The sequence below is a fragment of the Arvicanthis niloticus genome, chromosome 8, assembly GCF_011762505.2.
Source record: "Arvicanthis niloticus isolate mArvNil1 chromosome 8, mArvNil1.pat.X, whole genome shotgun sequence".
In the NCBI taxonomy this organism is placed as follows: Eukaryota; Metazoa; Chordata; class Mammalia; order Rodentia; family Muridae; genus Arvicanthis; species Arvicanthis niloticus.
In genome coordinates, this window is record NC_047665.1 from 70,031,455 (window position 1) to 70,054,939 (window position 23,485).

The 23,485-nt window shown below is 45.5% G+C and overlaps 1 protein-coding gene across 1 annotated transcript; it reads left to right on the forward strand.

The window, feature by feature from the left end:
• Positions 1-241: 241 nt before the first annotated feature.
• On the forward strand, positions 242-23,485 carry Msrb2 (methionine sulfoxide reductase B2). Its single transcript, XM_034509569.2, has 5 exons — positions 242-374; positions 6,553-6,653; positions 12,155-12,231; positions 21,715-21,862; positions 22,806-23,485. The coding sequence occupies exons 1-5, from the start codon at positions 278-280 to the stop codon at positions 22,908-22,910; spliced, it is 528 nt and encodes a 175-aa protein (XP_034365460.1). The 5' UTR covers positions 242-277; the 3' UTR covers positions 22,911-23,485.

The following is a 23,485-nucleotide window of genomic DNA, read 5'->3' on the forward strand; positions in this document are numbered from 1 at the left end:
CAACTGTAATTAGTATGACTCTGGAAAAACGTAAACAATCTGAAACAGGACAGGTTTTAAGCTAGGAGTGATCCCAATCGGAGTGAGGTAACTGCGGGAGGAGGAGGCAGTAAAGGGTTGGAGTCCGGGGATATTCCAGAAATTCAGATCAAGGTCAAGAGGAGCAAGAGGGTAAGTTAAGTGGTGGTGCACCAGCGGAAAAGGAGAGCTAGGGGAGGGACCCGGCGGAGGGTGGGGGTTGGGTAGGCTGGGGAGGGAACCCGTTGGTGGCAGCGTCATGGCGCGTCTGCTGCGAGCGCTGCGGGGTCTGCCTTTGCTGGAGGCGCCCGGGCGGCTCGCTCGGGGTTGCGAGGGATCGGGACGCGGGGACACAGGTAGGTTCCTCAGTCGCCGGCGCCTCTTGTGGCTTCTGGCTTCACAGTCCTGGCTGACCCGGGGCGGCCTCCGGAGAGGCCCTGAGAGCCTGGTCCCCGCGGCCCGCTGCCCTTTGCTGCCGGAGTTGTCAGCAGAGCACCGCGGTTGATAAATTTGGTGTGATGGGGGAGCACTGATGCCGGAGAGGATCGAATTCTCTCCCATGCTTGCACACAATTCGTTTATATGTTACATTTTAAGTGCACAAAATCCGTGTCAGAAGTCATGGTGGTATCAGGGACCCAGTGGCGGTCAACAGCCGTACCTCGCGCGCCCTCTCCTGGGCGGGAGTTAGTCCTTTGCCCTGTACACCTCTTTCCTTCGGGCTGCCTCCTGTCCTGTGTGACTAGTCCACAGCAGCATCGTGGGTGCTGCTGCAACACTATCTTGGTTTTGTGTGAATCTAGGACTTGAGACGTGTGGGCGAATTATTCTCGTGTTCTAACAGGTCGTTGTTAATGGCTAAGAGACAGGATGGGTAGGATCGGAAGTGCTTTTTGCCCTCATTTGTGAATCTGGACACTTTTACATCTTCCCTGGGAGGAGTAGCAGTCTTTGAGAAGTCTCGGGTGTAATTCTGTGTAATTTCGTGGCCCTGTGGTTTGGTCGTGGGCAGCTGCTCCCCTGACCTCGTTTCCCGATTCTTTTAGAAGTCTTTTTAGGCCCTTGCTAGTTTCAAATTTTAGTATTCAATAAACAGATGTCCGGAGAATATGAAATGTTAACTGATCCAACACGATTTCTGGTTAGAGCTTTTCTCATCCTTTGGTGAATCACCCAGACCCTGTTGCAAACCTACTGGGCTGGAAGTAGGCTGCTCTTTATGACCTACTGATTTTAGTAGAAACTTCGTGGGCCTGAGGATAGCGCGCTGGGAGCTGAGAGTCCTCATCCATATTAAATTTGGCCAGACACCAGTACATAGCCAGAACTGTGTAACTTACCACACAGCCCCTCCTGGGATTTTATTCTACGGAAATAATCCAAACGAAGAACAAAGCTGTATTTGCAAAGTCCTTCTTAACAGTATTCCTCTCAGGATGGGAAACTGGCCTCAACCCAGTCAGTTACAGAATACTTAAGTAAAGCATGAAGGTCCAAGTCAGCAAGCAGCATCCACTAAGGATGAGAAGCAGGAGCTGGGGAAATGGTTCAGTGGTTAGGAGCACCAGATGCCCTTCTAGAGGACTCTGGTTCCCAGCACCCATATGGCAGCTTATAATTCACTCTAGTTCCAGGGGATCCGTGGCATGCACATGGTGCACATGTATATGATGCAGGTAAAATACCCATAGGAGTAAAGTAAATAAACCTTAAAGGGAAAAAAAGAATGAGAAGCCGATAGTGGCTCTGTGGTTAAGATCTTGGTTGTCAGTGAGCATGAGTTCCAGTCCCAGCTCCCCCATAGTCCCTTACTGGCTTTGATGTGTAAGCCTGGGCATCTGTAGCAAATGCTAAGCAGGAGGCATAAACGACATGTATTTCTTACCATTTGAGAGGCTAAGAGGTCAAAGATCAAGGAGATAGCTTTGGTTTCCAATGGGGACCACCCATTGAGATGTCTACCATCCTGTGTGTGTTCACATGGGCTTTCTGCAGTGCAAGTGCAGTGGAAGCAGAAACTCACAGGGGTGGCTCTGCTCCTCCTTCATCTCTGGTACTGGAGATAAAGCCTGGAACCTAACACTGGGCAATCACACTCCTACTGAATTACACCTTCTTTTCTTCCAATATCTTTACTAAGAAGCTAATTGAGGTGGCTACATGATGGTGCAGCAGTTAGGTGCAACTTCTGCTCTTGCAGAGGACCTGAGTTCAAGTCTGTGTACCCACATCAGGGGGCTCACATCCATTTGTAACTCCAGTTACAGGGGAGCTACTGCCCTCTTTTGGCCTTCTCTGGCAACTACACACATGACATACATTCCCAAAGACATGTGCACATCAATATAATTAAAAAACAAATAAAAATAAAAACATCTAAAAGAAACTAATCTAACAATAAGAACCCTGCTCTCATGATCTAACCTACTTTGGAGATAAGGACCCATATAATGTAAATTAACTGAGAGAAGAATAAGCCACGTTGGTGTTAATTTAAAAAAAAGAGGACAGACAAACAGCACATACTGGTATCTGCCTGTTATCCCAGCAAGAGTCTCAAGGCCAACTTGGGCTATATAGTGAGTTCCAGGCCCACTGAGACTGCATATGGATATTTCCAAAAACAAAACACAAATGCAGGATCAGCTATATTAATTTAAGATAAGGCAGACACCAGAGTAGAGTTGTCAGGGATAAAAAGAGAATTGTCTTATTTCGTAGTGATAAAGAGACCCGTTCTTCAAGAAGACATGACAGTCTTTAATGTGTATGTGCTTAACAGTAGAGTGTCAGACTGTGATGTGAGAGCCAGTGTAGGGAGAAAAGGGGACCCTGCCATCATGCTGGAGACCTAATGTCCTCTGTCAGAAGTGGAGAGATGAGCAGGCAGGCAGGCAGTGATGGCAAGAACTGAGTTCAAAAGCATCAGCAACCTACCAGGTATAACTGGCATTTCTGGATGGTTCCATCAAGGGAGAGGGGGAGTTAGAATGGAAAAGAAAAGGCAGAAGGAGCAATGTCGGGTCAGGACGAACAGGGACATGTTTTTTGGGAACTCCGAGGTTGTGATTCAGAGCTACTGGAACGTCACAGAATGCACCAGTTGAAAGTGGTGCTGGTGACCAAGGCCGGGATGGCTTATGGGTTTGGGGAATGATTCTGAGCATATCATGTCACACTGAGCAGTTTGGAGCAGTGACAGAAGTAGTCCAATAAGAGAAAGGCACGTGAGGAAGCCACGATCCTCTGTGCTGAAGGTAGCCCGGAGATTGACGGCAACCTGATCTTAGCTGGTAATGGAAATGAACTGAGATTTGCAGGTTCCAGAGTATGCAGAACCACTGACCTTGGCTGGGAGAAAAAGGAAGGGTTCTGGCCTGTGTGGCTGCTCAGCTGGAGCACGCAAATCCGGATCTTGGTTGGGATGAGGGGGTATGTGTGCAGTCCTCTGTGTATAGTTCAGATGGGAATGAGTGCAGACTTCCAGATTGTGATTATGAATGGAGGTTGGTAGCCCAACTATCAATAATGGAGGAAAGCCAAGGCTTGGGAGTCTGGATCAGGGGCTGGGATTTGGAGATATTAAGGTGATAAAATTTCCAAAACTACAGTATGAGGAGAAAAGGAAGCCCTCCCTTCCCAGAAGCCTGTTTAGTAATCATTAAGTCTGTCTTTTCTGATTTGTAAGTTGAAGAGCTGAACGATTATAAACTCCTTTCACTGTTGAACGATAAAACATTTATTATCTGAATTAGGCTTTTGTTCTGGTTGGGTTTTGTTTGTTTTGTTATCACTGTTGTTAACTACACACCAGCTGAGTTACTGGAGAAGAGGAACCTTAGTTGAAAAACCGTCACTTGCCACCGGTAGGCAAACCCGGAAGAGCATTTTCTTGATTGAGGATTGTTGTGAGAGGGCCCAGCCCCACTGTAGCCCATGACATCCTTGGGCAGGTGGTCCTGGGTGTGTAATAAAGCTCACTGAGGGAGCGAGCCATGAGCAGCAAGCCTGTAAGCAGCCGCTCTCTATCATGTCTGCTACAGTACTGCCTCCAGGTTCTGCACTGAATCCCTGTCCTGACTTCCCTCCGTGATGGAGTGCGAGCTCAGTGAGAGTGGTGAGATGAAACTAAACCCTTTACTCCCAAGCTGTTGGTCATGGTGTTTTATTACTGCCGTAGAAACCAAGTAAGTAAGGCAGCATTCTGCCCACCTTAACTAAATAGAGCCGGCTCCCAGATGCTTTAGGTACACGTGTCTATATAAAATAAAACAGGACAGATGGGAGAAGCACACGCCTTTAATCCCAGTACTCTGGAGACAGAGGCAGGAGGATTTCTGTGAGTTCAAGGCCAGCCTGGTCTACAGAGCAAGTTCCAGGACAGCCAGGGCTATGAAAAAACAAAACAAAACAAAACAAAACAAAACAAAACAAAACAAAACAAAAAACCTGTCTCAAAAAAGAAAAAAGAAAAAGAAAGAAAAAAATAATAATACAGAAGTCATGAGGAACGGGGGGGGGGGGACAAATATGGTTTGTTTGTTTTGTTTTGTTTCAAGAAACTGTGAAGCACAGTAATATTGGGGCCAAGACTGTCAGGAGGTCCAGGCTGCCTAGGCAGCATTAGTGGGTATGAGGCAGCCTGAACTTTTCAACACTTTTATCTAAAACCAAACAGACAAGCAAACAACTAATAGATTAGGGTAGATCACAGATTCACTTTGGGGTTGTATACAATAAGGATCTATCTCTATTTAAGAGAATTTTTAATAGAGTTTAATAGCATCTTCCTCAGTGACCGTCTCTGTCCAAGCCAGCTCTCAGCTGGCCCTGATGGAAACTACTTTTCAGAGCTAGCATGTGGCCCATCTGCACCACTCCTGGTTACATGCCTAAGGGATTCTAAGTTCTACCTCAGGGATACTTGCATATTTAAGTTTATTGCTGCACTACTCACCACAGCTAAAAGTGGGACCGGGTGAGATATACAGCTGGTGAATGGATAAGGAGACTAATGTACTCACTGTTGTGGAGTTCAAGACCACCGGAAAAAGACTCAGTTCAGGTAACAATTAACCGATCTTATTAAAAGAGCTAGCAGTGCCTCTGTCTCTAACCCACGTCAGAGACGTACCACCCAAAGATAGGGGAAGGAAACCTTTGGCTTTTAAAGGCTGAAACCACAAGAGGACTTGGAATATCTGCAAAAGCAAGATAGAAAAGCCAACGAGCTGTTCTGCTCTGCCAAGATTAGGCTGCCATGGTGACCTCTAAATAGTTCTTGAGAATCTGCATAAGCAAGTTACAGAAGCCAAAGCCAAGAGTCAGTCATCTCATCACAGTGGCACATTTTTGGAGGTGGGGGATGTGTGTCAAGGAATCAAGGTTGTCAGGAATTCATCTTTTTAGGAACTTGAATCAGGGACAAATGGCTGTTAGGTACCAAGATGGATGCCTGTCACAAAATGGAGTTTCTTAACAATCCACAGTTCTCCCCCCACCCCCACACATGCAGACAGAGGATGGATTTCATTCAACACTAAGAAAATGAAATCATGGTATTTGCAGAAAGTCAATGGGATGTGGAATCATTATCATGACCAGAAAGACAGATACCTCACATTTTCTCTCATGTGCAGAGCCTCTATTTTAAATTGTATTTTTAATATATTTGTACATGGGGGTCAGGATACAGGTCACAAACATAGAAGAAAGACATGGAGCTGAGGGGAAGTCTTAGAGAAAAGGTGGGGGTGCTAACAGAAAATGTGCAAGAAAAGGAGGGGAGTGGAGGGAGGGGCAGGGGAGTGGGGGAGGAGAAAGAGAGAAGAACAGTAACAGAAACATGGGTATGGGAATGCCATAATGGAACCAGTTACTCTGCATGCTGTTTCTGAAGATAACTTTTTAAATTGCAAAAAAAGAAACTCAAGCACAAAAGGCTTTTTTGAAGTCATGTGACTAGTCAGCAGATCCCAGAAGAGACCTTACAGCTCAGGCTGATGTGCCCTACTGCAAAGGGGTATTACATGCTATATGACAGCAGCTAAGCCAGTAAGGACTTAAGCAGAAATGGGGTCAGGGAAGAATCCATTTTCATCTGGGCAGTGGTGATGCACACCCTGAATCCTGGTACTAAGAAGGTCCAGGCCGGAGGATCTGTGAGTTTGAGGCCTGCCTGGTCTACAGAGGGAGTTGAGAAACCCTGTGTCCAAAACAAAACAACAAGAATCCATTTTCACTGTGAGGTGGCTAGGGAGAGTTTTTATTTTCTATTTAAGGCATCTCTTAGGGGGGGAGGTACCCCAGGAGGACCAGAGAAAGCACACTGGCTCTGTACTTATTACTGATTTCTTGCTAATGAAAAACGGCACATGGCCACCGAGCCTCCTGCTCTCTGTGAAGAATGAAGTCATGGGAGAGAGAAGAGGCTGGGATTATTCCTCCAGGTGACAGGGCAAAGCAAAATGGGGGAGGAACAAGTCTTTATTTTAATAAATTTTAATAAAAACCACTCCCCACTTAACAATGCAGGGTCTCTTACGAAGTCCAAGTGCTCTCTGAGCGAGGCAGACTGGCAGAAGAAACTGACCCCTGAACAGTTCTACGTCACCAGAGAGAAAGGAACTGAAGCGGTAAGCAGACCAACTTAGTGTTCTCAGAAGATGCTCCTTGGAAGGGGAGGTCAGAGTACAGATGCCTACGAACACTCACACGTGCACTGTGAGTGTCTGGTGGACCACCAGCAGTCTCTGTCCTGAGACATCAGTTTCCATCTGTCCATCGAAACCAGAGTCCTTCTTCATCCTTCAGAGAGCCACACATGTTCTCCAAGCTCCACTATCCATCCTATCCACCATCCGTCCTATCCACCATCCGTCCTATCCTCCATCCGTCCTATCCACCATCCGTCCTATCCACCATCCGTCCTATCCACCATCTGTCCTATCCTCCATCCGTCCTATCCTCCATCCGTCCTATCCACCATCCGTCCTATCCACCATCCGTCCTATCCACTATCTATCCTATTCCTGCTGACAAAGCCAACACTTTCAATCCACCTCTATCCACTCCTCTGGTCTTCCCACAAAAGAGTCTTAGGAGAACACAGTGGACCAGGCTACTTCCCAGATCAGAATCATTCAGAAGCTTACCACTGCTCTTAAAGAAAATTCACAGTATTTAAATATTAACCCAGTCCTCCCAGCAGTGGTCCCTATCTTCACTCCATCTTCAGATGCAGGCATGTCTTCTCTGGCTCCCTGCATGATGGCCACACTGTCCTCTCACAAGCAATGGCTGTTTTCTTCCCTTTAGGCCCCTGTATCTTGGGTTCCTTTCCCTCAGCCATTTGCCCTAATAATTAATTCAGACCATTCTTTTAACTTTTAAGATTTACTAGTATGTATGTATGTATGTATGTATGTATGTATAATGTGAATATAATGTATATACACGTGTGTGTGTGTGTGTGTGTGTGTGTGTGTGTGTGTGTGACATGTATGTGTGTCCTCAGAGTCCTGAAAAGGCATGGAATCCCCTGGAGTTAGAATTAAAGACTATTGTAAACTACCACCAATGTGGGTTCTGGGAACCAAACTTGAGTCTTTCGGAAGAGCAAGCAAATGCTCTTACCAACTGCACTGTTTCCAGTCCCCCAAACCATATTTTAACTCAACCCAAATCATTTTCCCTAGGAGCCCTTCTCTCAACCCTAGCCTAGGTTGTGTCTTCCTGTGTTTTTCCCCACAGCAATGCCCCCCCCCCACACACACACAACCTGAGTTCTGTTTGCTGGGACTTCCTGTAGTGCCAGACTATGGTAGGCATTCCAAATAGAGGAGTTGCTAGATACCGCACGCCAGAAATGGAAACACACAGCTGTAGTGGACAGTCTGAGCTTCTGCTCACTCCCTCGGTGACAGCACTGTGCTGGATCCCAGACATAAACACAGCCACTGCAGCTTTACTATTGGGCTGTCCCTGTGAGATGCTTTCTCTTTTGAACTAGATCTTGTGGACAGGCCTCAGTGAATGGTTCTTTGTTCGGTGTTGTGTGACCAACGTATTTGCCTGTTGGTACGCATGAAAAGTGCACCATGGTCACAGGCTTAGTTTCTCTGCCTCAACCACCAGACAAGCTGTCAGGTTCCTACAGATTCTTGTGAAAGTTTTTAAAGTTATGGTATTGTCCATCTTCCAGTGGGCGAAGGGGGTGGGGAATGAGATGTTTCTCATTGTTGTCGACAGTACATGGAGACCATGTGGGAAACTCTTAGCAGTTGGACACACGTACTCTCAGAATGTTCTAAGACAAGCCTAATTCTCAGGTAACCAGCCAAGCCAGGCTTGGTGTGCACAGGGAGCTGGGAGACAGTGTACCAGATGTTTAGGGGAATAAATCTGAGGGCTTCTGAAGCAGATGGCGGTGCCGTATCCTTTGTGCTTGGCCCTTTTACAAAATGAGCATCATCCATTATTTTAACTGATGTTGTAAATCCCTTGTAGTTACTCCATTTCCACATTTAACTTTCTAGAACTGTGCAGAGCTGTAAGCATCAGTCTGCTTCATTAGTCTAAGGGGAGAGACACTTCCAAAGCTTCCTGATTGGTGACTCCTAATTAAAATTCAGTTACATGTGGGTTTCATGCTGTCGTTCTAAATCAGGCAGTGGTGGTATGTTGACTGTGCTTGCAGCCAGTGAAAGCATTGTCACCCTGGCTGAGTAATAGCCAAGAGTCAGGTGTCAAAAGAAGAGACTCTCTGAATCTGGTCTCCCTGCTTTGAGTTCCAGGAGGAGGGCCAGCTTTCTTGTCCTGTGGCTTCTCACTGAGCTACAGAAGACACCAAGAGCCCAGAAATCAGGATAGTGACATCAGTCATGACCCAGCATCCTCTGAATAAGACAGCCTACATGTGCCCTCCTGGCAGCCACAGCCTCACCAAATTCTGCGGATCTTCTCTTTCTTTTCCCACGGTGCCCTCAAGGCCACCAGCGAAGTGGCTTCTCACCTCCCTTTGTGGATTTCCGTCTGCCCCAATCCTTTCTCTTGAAATAGTCTTGTGTGAGATTACCTGCTGCTGTCCTCTTCTAAGCATGTCCGCTGTTTCCAGCATGTGAGAACAAACAAACAGGGGACTGCTGCTGGTCCAGTCAGATCTGAAATCTCAGGCTGATCTTGAAGTTCAATCTGCCTCTGACCCTGCTCCCTTCTCCCCTGTGCAGGCAGGCAGTCATTTCAATTATGCCTTCTGAATCATCCTTCAACCCCTCCAATCTCTTCCTTCCTTCCTTCCTTCCTTCCTTCCTTCCTTCCTTCCTTCCTTCCTTCCTCTCTCTTCCCTTCCTCCTCCCTCCCTCCTCTCTTCCTTCTTCCTTTCCTTCTCCCTCCCTCCTCCATCCCTCCCTTTTTCCCTCCCTCCATCCTCCCTCCATCCTCCCTCCATCTTCCCTCACTTTCCCTCCCTCCTTCCTCAATCCCTCCTTCCTCTTTTCTTTTTCACTTTCCAGCTGGAGCAGTAGCATTACCTAGGCCTGAATTAAAGATTGACTTCCCCATGACCTCCCTCTTCTTTCTTGCCAATGGTATCTCTTTGCCCTTCTAGTTCTTTTCGCTTTTTATTGTGTATGGTTTTGTTTTCCCTTCCTCCTCTTCTCTTCCCTCTTTCTCTCTTTCCCCTGGTGCTTCGAGTGAGCACAACTACTCTGATTATGAGCACAGTCAGTGAACAAGTTTGCAATGTCTTCCTCCAGCCCCACGTTCAGCAGACAGGACAGACACTCTATCCCAGTCCGCTCACTGCCGAGCACGAGCTGGCCGCTCCTGCCTTTCAGGTGTGTCGTTCTTACTGGAATGTCTTCCCTGTCTGAAACACGTTGCTTCTCCATCTGCTCGCTTCTTACCCATTCTTCTGAGCTCAGCTCAGTAGTGATTGGCATTTTTCTACAGTCAGCATCTATCAGCTCTGCACATTAGTAATGGCACTTCCCTCCTCATACACTGTCCGCACACAAAGCCTTCATGACTGCCGCTTCCAAGGGAGGGTCCTGTGTTCATCTCTCATGTCTGTCATCAGGAAGTATGACTGTCTTCTCAGTTTCCTATCACCAGGGCAGAACAACGACTTTTGTTTTAATTTGGGGAAGGTAACTAACTTTTGAGTCAGTTTTTCCCTTTTGCAACATTAGCACCCAGCCCAGCACTGACTACATACTAGATCATCAGTAAACACCAGAAAAAATGGGTGAAAAATAGAAGATAGAAGCTGAGTTTGTTCCTAATATGTAAAAGGGCTTGGCTGCATCAGAGAGTGGATGAGGAGACCTTAGATGTCAGGCAGGTGGTCGCAGGTAACCATCATGGCAGGACATAAAGGAGACCTTAGATGTCAGGCAGGTGGTCGCAGGTAACCATCATGGCAGGACATAGGCTAAGTAATAGACCCGTTCATTTGGATTATGTATTTTCCTTCCTGTTATAGCAACTCCCCAACTCTTATAATAATGAAGTTGTATTTAGCATTATGTAGGCTGCCTTGTTTCTGTGGACAGGGATGCAACAGTGTTCATGTCTGGAATCACTGTGAAAAAATGGCTAACTAGACACATTCAATGTTTGTGGCTAACTGTGCTATCAATTTATTTATCTATTTATTATTTGCTTGCTTGCTTGCTTGCTTGCTTGCTTGCTTGCTTGCTTGCTTTTTGACAGAGCCTGGATATGTAGTTCAAGCTGATTTTGAACTCATGATCCTCCTGCCTCAGCCTTATCTGTGCTATGATTACAACCATGTGTCACTAAGCCAGACTTTTAAGCCAGACTTTTAAGTTTAGGGCTTTTGAAGACAGAAAGCACCCAAGTGTGCCCATCTGGTAGACTTAGCAAGTAGATTTAAACATGTTCCTCCAGGAAGCTTTATTTTAAATGCAGTTATTCCTATGGAGAGTTTTTTTCAGTTGGTAAACCTGGAGAGACAGAAAAGCTTATTCCCTGGCAGCTCAGCCAGCCTTCTATGCTTCGAGTCTTGTGGCCTGTGTGGTTGGGTAATGCTTGCCACCATAACTTGGCTTTTAGAGTTAACTTATTTTTAATTTTGTTGACTGAGAATATAAAGGAATTTGACAAAAGTTTTAAAAGATTGTGTGTGTGTGTGTCTGTGTGTGTGTCTGTGTGTGTGTGTGTGTGTGTGTGTGCATGCACATGCGTGCCTTCATGAATTTATGTGCACCATGTATGCAGGTGCCTGAGGAGGCCAGAAGAGGGCGTCAGATAGGCCTGCACTCATTCACTACTTTGCTTCTCCTCCTATCCCTCTCAGCAGTTGAAAACCTATAGTTTTTAAGCTCCTGTGTGCGTAGTGCTCTCATCTATATGAGGACCTAGCACTGAGGTCCTGGGTCATCATTCAACGCTTGCTGATTGACTCTACCCTGTGTTGGCATGGCATGATGTGTTAAAGGCACAGTCCCAAAGTCATTGAGCAATGCTTTTGATGTGTTTGTGTTTTCTCTCCCCTTCCTTTTCTCTCCCGCACCCTCTCCCCCACCCCACCCCTATCAGGGATCAGTCTCAGGGTCTGTGCCTGCAAGGGAAGTACGCTACCACTGAGCCACACTCCCAGCCCCTTACATCCCCCTCTTTAATTAGCGAGCTCAAAGTGTCTTAGACAAGTGTTTAGACTCTTGTTGTTTTAGCTCTTTTGAAATGAGAGTGAAGTCTTCCAGGATGGCAGAGGATGGGACTGGTGCTGGTGCTTTCTCATGGACTTTGATGTTCTTGGATGAAAGCTGGTACATAAATACAAAGCATTATTAATGTCACAATTTGAATATTTGGCATGATAAAGGCCAGGCTATAAAGAAGCTTGCAGGCTGCTTTCTTAGCTGACTGCGGTTTTCCCCTGTTGATACTTGCACTTTGTCAAATTAGTCTAATTCCTTGATTGTGGCCTCATTGTTTGTTTTTGGTTGGTTATTTATTTCCTTGTCATGGTAGGGATTGAACCTAAGGCCTCAGGCATGCTAGACACTTTAGCACTGAGCCAGCCACACCCTCAGCCGTGTCACAGTTGATACTTGCTCTATCAACTCCCTCAGCCCCAGTGTGATGATGTCTCTTCCTTGTTTACTTTCAGCCTTTCAGTGGAATGTATTTGAACAACAAGGAGACAGGGATGTACCATTGTGTGTGCTGTGATAGCCCACTCTTCAGGTAAGAAGAGGAATAAAAAGAGATCTTAAATACATAAATACTCCTGAAGTTTTCTTATTCTCAGTGCTGAAGATTGAACCCACGGACCGCTGTCTGCTACCACCAAGATCCCCCAGCCCTCAGGGGACCATAAATGGCTTTTGTCCTTTGTTATTACTGTTGGAAGGAGAGCTGTTCATGGAGGATATTTATCTGTCTTGCTTTTTCTCTGACATTGAATGCAGCTGACAAGGCTTCTCAGCTTATGTTTTTGCTTTATGTATCTCTAAGAAAGAGCAAACAAATTCTGATGGGGACTTCATGATAAAGCCATTAGAATTTTTTAGAGGAAAAAGTATTTAAAGAAATCAAAACCCTAATAGTATTTGCTTGGCCATATGATTAAAACTATACCTCTCCCAGGGAAAATGGGTTTATAATTTAATTTAGCAAAGCAGACTTTTATGAGGCTTGATGCCCCCACAGTGCTTGACAGAAGCGAATACCGTGCCCTCTTCTATGTAGCTAAAAGTAAATTTAATTGTCCCTTGATTTCAAAGCCTCTTTTAAGTCAATCAGCATCTAAAATCTTTCAACAAAGGCTTTTTTTGTTTAGATATGCAGGAAATAGTCTTTAAAAAGTAGATTCGAGGAAGAAGAAAGGAAAACATCTTTGAAGTCTTGTTTTTCAGAACTTCAAAGATGTTTTCCTTTCTTTTGCATCAACCTTAAATTGGTTTAGAATAAAATATAAATCAAGCCAGCTCTGCGAATCTTCCATTAGGCAGAGCCTCCTCTGTCCTTTGGGCTTTCAGCAGCCTGGCTTTTTGGCCAGCCGGCTGCTAATGTGGGCTGCGTTAGGAAGCCAGACCTTCCTGAAAGGACAGGCATGTGTAGGATCCATTTCCCTTCGTGCTCAGGAGGCCAGGCTCTGGCCCAGGCACATCCAAGATGGTGAGAAACTATCTGGAAGAGCCCACTGCCAGCCACCAGCCCGGGAGTGCCAAGGAAGACCAGAGCAAAGTTAGTGAATGAAGTCAGTTCTAATACAGTAGTGTTGGAAGAACACGTGACTTTCCTTGCCATATCACAGCAGTCGATATAGACTTCTGTAATCTCAAGCGTGTGTGTGCATTTGTGGGTCTGTGTGTGTACAGGAGCACAAGAAACCAGAGCTGCCCCTGCAGCTGAAGTTACAGGCTATTGTGAGCTGTCTGACACGGGTGCTGCCAACCAAACCTATGCCCTCTATAAGAGCATCATGTGCTCTTAACTACTGGGCCATCTCTGCACCTCTGAAATCAAGAGCTGTGAGGCCTTTTGTTCATCAGCAAGCAGTCAGTTCTCCAGCAGATGCAGGCTGGGGGCATCCTCTATTTTAGTTCAGTACTGATCTTGTCTACTTGGTGACAGAGGCAGATCCCACCGGTAGACAGCTTAGTCCCCAGGTCTTATACTCTACTTCTGATGCTAAGCATACTCTCCTGGTTGTGACCTGTGCTTCTGACCAACCAGCTCTTAAACTGAGCTTCCTACACTCTCCTGTGTTCCCTGTTTTCCTTTGAGTAATACATGGAGCTCAGCGAAGCACTTATATTTGCCAGTTTACTGGAAGGTATCGCTGTGATTGAAAGACAGAGTTGAAGAGAAAAATAGAACAGGTTCAAGGCAAGGATACAGGGTTCCATGCTATCTCTGGGAAAATTCTCTATAAGCTCCAGGAGTTCAGTTACCCAGAAACTCCCAGACCCTGCCTCCTTTTAGGTCTGATGGAGGCTTCATTTCAAAATCATGATCATGAGCTTTCAGTTCCATTCCCTGAATGTTGGGGGTGGGGCTGAAAGTCCCAACATTCTAATCACACTTTGGTTACGAGGACCCATCCTGCATCTAACTAGAGGGCTGCCATCCATCAGTTGAGGTATTGTACTACAAAAAGATACTGTCCTTTCAAAGATTATAAGAATTTGGGGAGTTCTATGTGGCAGAAAATGGCAGAAAGAACCAAAGGTGCCATTCACAGAATCACAGCAGTAAAGTGTGAGACTCGGGTTTCAGAACAGTTAGTTACTTCTTCAGCGTCATTTCTGTCAGGACGTTAGGTTGATGAGCTTGCTTTCAACTGGAAGATGTTGTAATAGTACCACGTTCTTACTGTTTGGCTGCTGGGCAGGTGTCCTGTTTCTCCACATGGAAGGTGAGAAGTTGTCCTTGTAACACACTCCTCATGTCTGATCTCTACGGTACCATTGACTCCGGATTGGTGTCCTGGTTTCTGTACATTCCCAGAAGAGGTCTTCCCACTGCCCAGTGGCTCTTCTCCTCTCACCATACAGGCTTAGTCATAGCATCACAAATTAGGGGAGCAGACAGGACAGAGTGGAGGGGGCTGGGCAGCGTGGGGCTTGCTGTGGTGAAGGACACACTCTTCCTCTATAGAAGATCTCCATAGAAGCTCCAGGTTACGGGCAGCTGCTGGGCGTGCAGAGTACAGTCAGTGTGGCTGAGAAGCTGGACTTGTTATGATTACAGTTTTGGCAAATTTAAGCTTAAGGAGCCACGTGTAGCCAGTGGCTTCTGCATTAACACAATGCTAGTTCAAATTAAGAAAGTTATGTGACCAAACCTGAGTCAAAGTGAAATAGCCCAGATCCATAGGCAATTCAATCAATATTCAGAAAGCCTGTTTATCAAGTGGCTGGTTCACTGAACTGGCAGTTAGTTCAGGATCCTCTATTATTGCTATTCTGCCCTTTTAGTTTTCAATGTAAAGTTTCCTTTTTCTTTCTTCCTTCCTTCCTTCCTTCCTTCCTTCCTTCCTTCCTTCCTTCCTTCCTTTCTTTCTTTTTCTTTCTTTCCTTCTTCCTTTCTTTTTCTCTTTCTTTTTAAAGAACTTTTCAGTTTTTGCTCCATTTTCTTGCTGATGAAGAAAACAAAAATATATCTATCTACCTTCTCATTACTATAATATGAATACATCCATCTAGCTTCCTCTTAGTATAGTAAGTACAGGAACTAGTTAACTTATAAATAAGAAGGTTATATTGGCTCACTGCCTTGGAGGTCTCATTTTTTATGGAAGTAAAGCAAAGCCCCAACCGCATGGCCAGGAGCAAAAAAGAGGAAGAGGAAAGAGCCAGACTCCGACAGTCTCTTTCAGGGCCACTGACTTAAAGACTGTATACTAGGCTCCATCTTTTAATAGTTCCTCTCTTGCCAGTAGCACCAAGGCTTTTAACACACAGGCTTTAGGGGGCATTTAACAGCAAATCAAACAAATCACAATAATCATTTCCATCCTAAAACACACTCTAAAAACATGTTCTTAAAGAACATGCATTTATAAGGGTGTGGTGAAGGCTGTCTAGGTGTCTGCATGTGTTCCATTGTTGGGTAACTCTGGGTAAGTTTCTTAATGTCTCTCTGCCTTGATTTCCTCATCTGCCTGTAAAATGAGTATGTGATGCACCCAGTTTATAGGGCTGATGGGAGGATTAACTGAGTTATGACTTAATAAATAGTAACACAACAGAACAAGGTGTAACACCTATTAAATACTCAGGACATAGTAACAATGGCGTATTCTTAGAGATAACCCCTTACCACTTAAGAGGATAGTGTTAGGAGTATACTCTTGTTCTCTCCCTCATATTACCTCTTCATTTCTAGTCTCTAGCTTTTTTTGTAGGAAGCAGGTCCACAAATGCCATCCCTGCAAACATTTGTCTAGGGTCAGGATGAAGTGTAAAGTGGGCCAACAAACAAACCTTAGAGAAATTAGGAGGTAAATTTAGGAACCCTGGCTTCTTCCGGGGCTATCTGTGGGCTGGTGGCCATGTTGTGGATGCTCTGGAAGAAGCTCACCCCTACTGTGTGCTGACTTAAGTTCCTTAGGGCCTGGGCTTCTCCAGGAAGCTTTCCTGAGAACGTGGACTGCATTTGACTTTGTTTTCTTTTCCAAGTTACTGTGTCAGCACATAGTTAAGCACGTAGGTGCTTCCTATTGGCCCAAACATTTTATTCAGTGAAGGAGATAAAGCTGATAGGCAACAGCCTATCCCTTGGCCAGTTAATTTTATCTACATACTTCATGGGCTAAACTGTTTGCCCGGGTTTGTTTGTTTGTTTGTTTTACCCTTGATTTGACACAACCGAGAGCCACCTGGGAAGTTGCCTAGATCAGATTGGCCTGTGGACACAGTTGTGGAAACTGTCTTGGCTGATGATTAATGTGGAAGGGCCCGGCCCACTGTTGTCCATGGGTATAGCAACCTTGGGCAGATGGTCCCAGGTCGTGTAAGAATGGAGTGTGAGCACAGACAGAACAAACCATGAGCACTGTTCCTTACTCTGTGGTCCTGGTTCTTATTTCTTTCAGTGATGAATTGTGACCTGGGAGTTGTAAGATGAAATGAACCTTTTTACTCCCTCTGGTGCTTATAGTCAGAGACTTTTATCACAGCAACAGAAAAGCCAAGTAGAGCATGTGTCTCTGAGGAAGACATGTTGAAGCCTTCATGTGCAGAAGCTGTGACCTGAGATGGAGATAGGGTCACCACAGAAAGAATTTGTTACAATTGGGTCACACCGAAACTGATGTTCCTTTAATCCAATACAACTGGTTTAATAAGAGGAAGGCAAACAGGACCAAATAGGAGACTGCCACATGAAATGGACACAAAGACTGGAGCAATGCCAAGGTTTGCCAGCCACTTCCAGAAGTTAGACAGAGGAACAGAACATATCCTAGGGTCTTCTAGGGGGCACAGTGCTGCTGAGATCTTGATTTTGGGCTTTCAGCCTTCAGAACCATAAAAGCATCCCACCACTTTGTGTAATGGGTCAGCACCACCCTAGGAAGCTAACACAATGAATGTGCTGAAACATGCTTGATGACTTGTTAATCCAGAGCATCTTCCCTGCCCCTGAGCAGCTCCAGCAATGGGGATGCCTCCTGGACAATTCAGTAACAAAGCCCCGTGGCTATGTACAGAACTGAGGATTCTTCAAACTCATCTTTTCTAGAAGATGTTTTCTAATTTTATACTTTAAAAATTACTTGTGTATTTATTCGTGTGAGCATCTGAGAACAGTACTCACAGAGACCAGGAGAGTGTGTCCAACCTCATGGAGTTACAGCAGGTTATGAGCCTCTCAGTGTAGGTGCTCTGAGAGACAAGTATATGTATTAAAACTTGTCCTATACACCGGGTTCAGTCCAGCACAAGCTGTTACCTGCAATGAGGACCTGTATGTGTCCATGTTACAGATGTGGAAACTGATGTTTAGGGTCCGTAAGGAAGTTGCTCAATAGCCTTATGTCATTTTTCTTCATGTTGCTGAGACAGAACACCATATATCAGTTTTTTACTGAGAAATGTATTTTGGGCCAGGCCTCAGGAGGCTGGGATGTCTGCGAAGATGGTGCCATGACCTCTTGGGTTCTAGTGAGGGCTTGGTGCTATTTCAAAACAGCGAGAAGGCTAAAGGTGAGCAAACACAGTGGACATAAACAAAACACAAGGGTAGCCTTGTGTTTTACCAACCAAAGAGCTTGTTTTACCAACCAGCTCTTGTGAGGTAACCAAGTCCTGTGAGAAAGAACTTCAGTGTCCCTCTTAGGACCCAGTCAGCTGTCAGCACTGCCAAGTGACAATGAACTTTCAACCTGAACTGAAACGTGTTCAGACCCCAGGAGTCACCCTTGTAGTAAGTGCTAGCACTGAGCTCCAGGGCCACAGGAACTGGAAGTGCATCAGCACTAAGGCACTGCCTGCCAGACGGTTTGCTGTGTGCGTCCCCACTTCCGCAGACCTCTCAGTGGCTCTCTGTAGTGGTCTCGTTTCATGGGAGGTACAGAGGCCTGGCAAGGTTGGATGTTTTACCCAGGATCCCATTGCTACCAGCCTTACACTGGGCCACACTTTACTATCCAGGTCTCTGTAAGTTGATTTTTACTTTAGTGTCTTCACCATCTGGTGCCATCGTTCCAAATCCCAGCAGTAGGACCCTAGGCAGACACTCTCAGACTCTAGAAGGTACATCTGTCCAGGTTCCTCCACAGGCTCCCTTTCCAGAGCCTGGTCCCCAGCCATGTCTGACAGAGCTCTCTTGTCCCTCTCATGGTTCTGCTTTGTCGCAGTGAGCGGTGCCTCTTCCTGGAGTGCTCCCCCACTAGTCTGAGAACTTGAGTGAGGGTGACCAAGCCAACAACGCTTTCCAGCTTGCCTGTGCTCCCCTCCAGATCCAGCTCCAGGATGATCTTGTTAACCGGAGACTCTGGTGACACTGGTCTGCCCCCTGCCTGCTCTACCTTTCTTCTTTGCTCCCTCAAGCTGTTTCTGGAAGGGTTTATTAAATTGTGTCGATGCCGGGATGGTGGGGCATATCTCCAATCCCACTGACCAAGAAGCAGAGGCAGGAGGATCTAGAATTTAAGTTGCCAGACTGGGTTACACAGCAAGACCTTACCTAAAGAAAACTATTTCAAGATTATGTATTTTATGGTCATAAGTCTTCTTAAAATAGTAGCATTTGGGAACCTGATACTAATTTTTTTTTTTTTTCTGTGTTGGGCTCTGATGTCCTGCATGTCCCAAGTAACAAGGTAATATTATTTAAAACCTTGTGTATCCTTGTTCAGAAATGAATGCGGGTGCTTCTACAGTTCCATTTAGAACTATCATTGATTACCCACTGCTTCTGATGTTGTTTCTGGGGTTGTGGGATATCCAGAAATGAGGTGAAAAATAAACATGGGAGAACAAATGAAGAAAAATAAAGAGCAAAGTTAGGAGTGTATGATCCAGAGTGGCCTCAGTATGGGAGGAGTGGGCCATGTAACCTGCTAATCAATTAAATATGTATCTAGTTTGCTTTCATATATACACTGTCGGTCTCAGATGATATATCTTGGGCTTTATATTACTCGGTAAAATCTCCAAGTTTCTGCCAATTCCATCAGTAAAGGTTTATTGTTTCCCATAAAGCCCTTAATGACTTTTTATTAGCCTTAGATTCATTTGTCGGTTTGAAAAAAAAAAGCTTTATTGCATTCATAATTCTCTATCAAAATTCCTTTAATGGTTAGTAGTGCATCTAATGGTGGAGGGTGGGAAGAGGATGAGAGGTGCTTAGAATACTGAAGTAGTCAGGTGACTTGGCCTCCCGCCCCACCCCCAATGCACACCAGACAGGCGTCCCAGTGCTAAGCTGCAACAGTCATCTCAGGTGAAGCTAACCCAAATGTGCAGACGCTTCCAGCTGGACTCAGGGTTGCTCAAATTCCACACACGCCTTTTATTGGCAATATTAACAAAATTTAAAAAGACTGACAGCATCTACCATGATCAGGCACTATTCTAAACATACACCTACCAAAACACCTCAGGGATTCTGCTTAACAACCCTGTGAGGTGATGACCCTTCTGTTGCCCCATCCTTTCTGAGCTGATGGCATCAGAGGATCAAGTAATGGAGTGTAGCTTCCACAAGATCTTTTGGAAGTCAAGCTGTCACTGCAGAGATTTCTCAAATAGAAGACCAGAATATTTCTAGGGGAGCAAGGAGTTTCTGAAGCTTGAAGCCCAGACCTTCTGCTTGCTAAGTAGATAGATCCTCTACCATTGTTCTTCACCCCACTCCAACCCTTTTTTCATGCTACAGTTTAGTTAGAACAGTCTGGAGGCAGAGTGAATGGACAGACACAGATCACGGTTTGCTTTAATGTTTTTGAAACGAACAATAAAAATATTTGGAAAATTGTGAAATAATGCAATCATTCTCCTGAAATCTGGTTCAATTAAGAAAATATAACAGCCACAAAATGCCTGTCAACATAGAAAGAATTTATTACATTTTGTTGTGTTTTCTTATTTATTGCTTTTTGAGACAGGGTTTCTCTGTGTAGTCTTGGCTATCCTGGAACTTACTTTGTAGGCCAGTGTAGCCTGGAACTCATAGAGATCTGCCTCTCTTTGCCTTCTGAGTGTTGGGATTAAAGGTGTACAACCACTACCCAGCAAGAGTTTATTACTTTTAAAACTCAATATAAATCAAGCATGGTGATATGAGCTTACAGTTCCAGCACTTGAAAAGCAGAGGCAGGAAGATTGTGAACTCAAGGCCATCTTGGGCTACACAATGAAGCTGTCTCAAAAAATAAAAAAGTACTATAATACTTACATAGTCTAAAATTCCAAGCCATGTTTCTAAACTTGCTGAATATTAGTATTTATAACCCATACTGAAGTGTTTGGGCTATAAACTTAATAGTTTAGGGGCACAGAAGAGTCCTAAGACCAAAATGTTTGAGCCCCTATCTATCATCTGGCCCTGTTTCTGATGAGCTGTGTGCCCAGCTGAGCTAGGAATTCACTCATTTCTTGTCTGCTTAGTTTAAGGCAAGATGCAATTTCAAATCGTTTCTTTCTTGGGTAGAGAGGAGAGGGGATCATCTCTATGCTGTCTGAGATTCTATTTTCCCAGTGTTGTTCACAGACCCTTTCCTGTGTGAGTTCTAAAATTATTAAGTCTTTCTTTTGGGATGATGCTAGGAATCAAACCCAGGACCTTGCATGTGCCAGGCTCTGCCACTGAGCTGGAACCCGCACCTGAGAGTGAGGTGTTCGGGGAGCAGGTCTCCACCAGTCCTCTTGCCTCCTCTCCTCAGCCCCTTGGCCCACTCCAGCAATTAGCATTCTTCATCCCGGGAGACCATCCCAAGCATCAGGCTTTATCCAGTGATTAATCAGAGTGCCAGGCTAATTGACTAATGACAGTAGTCATAATGAGTACTCACGAGCACCTGCCTCACGACGAGCTCAGCTTCCCACCTGGCTCCATGGAGGAATCTTCTTGACTCCTCAAAGTTTCCCTGCAAGGCAGCTGCTGTTGTCCCCAGTGAGGAAGCCACGCCCTCAGGAGTCTGAGTGGTCCTCTACCTTCACACCCCTAAGTGTCACGTGGAGCGGCATGTGAAGCGGCATGTGAGGCTCTCATTCTCCAGGACAGACAGCCTGTGTTCCGATAATAGAAATCTCCATTGCTACAAACTGCTGCTTCATCGGATCTTATGCTGATGTGCCTCCATCATGTAGACCCCACCCCCAAACACTGTCCTTCCTTTGCAGTCTCTTCCTTTCGGCCTTTGGAGTGCGAGCATTTGATCGTGATTCCTCATACGTAAATGAGTTCACACAGCCTTAGTCTTTCTGGTTCTTTTAGGTCAGATATAGAGAAAGAAGCCATTAGCATTCAAAGAACAATACTTCATTTCACTATGTCCAGACAATGTCTTGAACAGCAAAGGGACAACAAGAATAACTCCCTGGAACTGACTATTCATGAAGCCCAGCTTGGGACCTGGCAGAAGGAGTGGGAGTTGGGTTTTGCTCAGAACAAGGGGATGGGACCTAAGTGCTGTCACGCCAACACCCATGTGTAATGGCTGTGGGTCCGCACTGTCTTCTAACGCTGTGGGTCTGTCTGCACTGACTCCCACAGTTCTGAGAAGAAGTACTGTTCTGGCACTGGCTGGCCTTCGTTTTCGGAGGCTTACGGCACCAAAGGCGCAGATGAAAGTCACACAGGGATCCTGAGACGCCTGGACACTTCCTTAGGATGCCCTCGCATGGAGGTGGTCTGCAAGCAGGTGATGTGCTTTGCTTTGTTGTTGTTTTCTCTGAAAGGAAAGGAGACTGTCCTTTCCTTGGTGCCTCTCTTGTTCTTCCCTGGTATACTATGTCATCAAAATGCACTGGACTTGAACCCACACTTGTAGTGATTCCTCTCTCTCATACCACCTGGCACTAAAGATGAAGGTGGCATCTCCACCCTGTTCCTGCTTGGCATCATGCCACCAACAGGCAGAGATGTCAGCATCTTACTCCTTCTGGGAGCCTGGGGGGGGGGCGGGGAACTAAGATCCAGACAAAACATGGCTTTATTATTATTGTTGTTGTTTTGTTGATGTTATTATTATTATATTATGATGTGTGTGCACATGCGTGAGTGTGCATGCATGCACAAGCACCACTGTACATACGAGGTGAGGAGGTCTCAGGAGTCAGTTTTCTCCATCTACCATTATGGCTACTGGGGATTAACTCAAATTGTCAGGCTTGTCACTCAACTGCTTTTTATCTGTTTGAGCCGTCTTACCAGCACAATGAAACTGATTTTTATATTGTTGGCTCTCACATTTCCTGATGCATGGGTTTTATAAGACGGCAGAGGCTAGCAAATGGAAAGGGCTAAGTTTTGTCTGCAGGAAAGAAACGTGGTTGTTGAGTGCTCACCCAGATTGTGTTAATCCTTACCCTTCTTGTGTTCATTTGTCTTTATGATGGCTCCTTATTATTGTCCCCATTTGACAGATGAACAAGTCAAGGCCTCAGTTTAATCATTTGCCCACATGCTTCCTGGGGAAGTAGGACTGCTCACTACCACAGCTCTCTGTGTATATCCATTTGTTCATTTTGAACCAAAATCTAATGCAAAAGACCATGCTTCCCAGCTGCCAGGCTCTGGGATGTGGTGGGCCATGTGGAGCTGTTTTCCTAGAGAATGACAAAGATGTTGTCTCTCCCCTGCAGTGTGAAGCTCACCTTGGCCATGTGTTTCCTGATGGACCCAACCCCACTGGCCAAAGGTTTTGCATCAACAGCGTGGCCCTGAAGTTCAAGCCAAGCAAGCCCTGACTGTCTGCAGGAGGCCTGTGCTTTGCCACTCCTCGTGAAGCCTTGGTTCTGTCCCTCAGATGGGTGCTTTGCTTTATTTGCTGAAAGTTTAGGTGAAGGTTGTTACTGGCCACAGGGGAGTCACAGCTTCCTAGTCACCTGAAAGCAACTCAACCTGACTTCCACTTGGGCTGTGGGCTTTCAACTGGCTGCCAAGGCTTTGGGTGAGATCACAGGATGGGACCGAGGAAGGATTTTTGGTTCATGGGCTGATGAGTGTCCCCAAAGCTCCTGAAGAGAACTTAAATTAGCCATCTCAGTTGAGGGCTCAGGGGGAAGAGATGGCATGGACTGGATGAGAGATCCCAGTGATGAAGAGGAGGATGGGAGTAGCTGACCATGGGAAACACATACCGTGATGGATGAGACTTGTGGTTTCTTATCCAAAGCTTCACTGAGTCAACCTTACAACTCACAAGTTGGATCCATGTGAATTGAGTCAGTTTTAGTGACTATGAATAATGTCCCCCCCCCCCAGTTCTTTGTTACAGCACTAAACTTCAAATATTCAAATGAAATCTTAAGATCAATGTTTA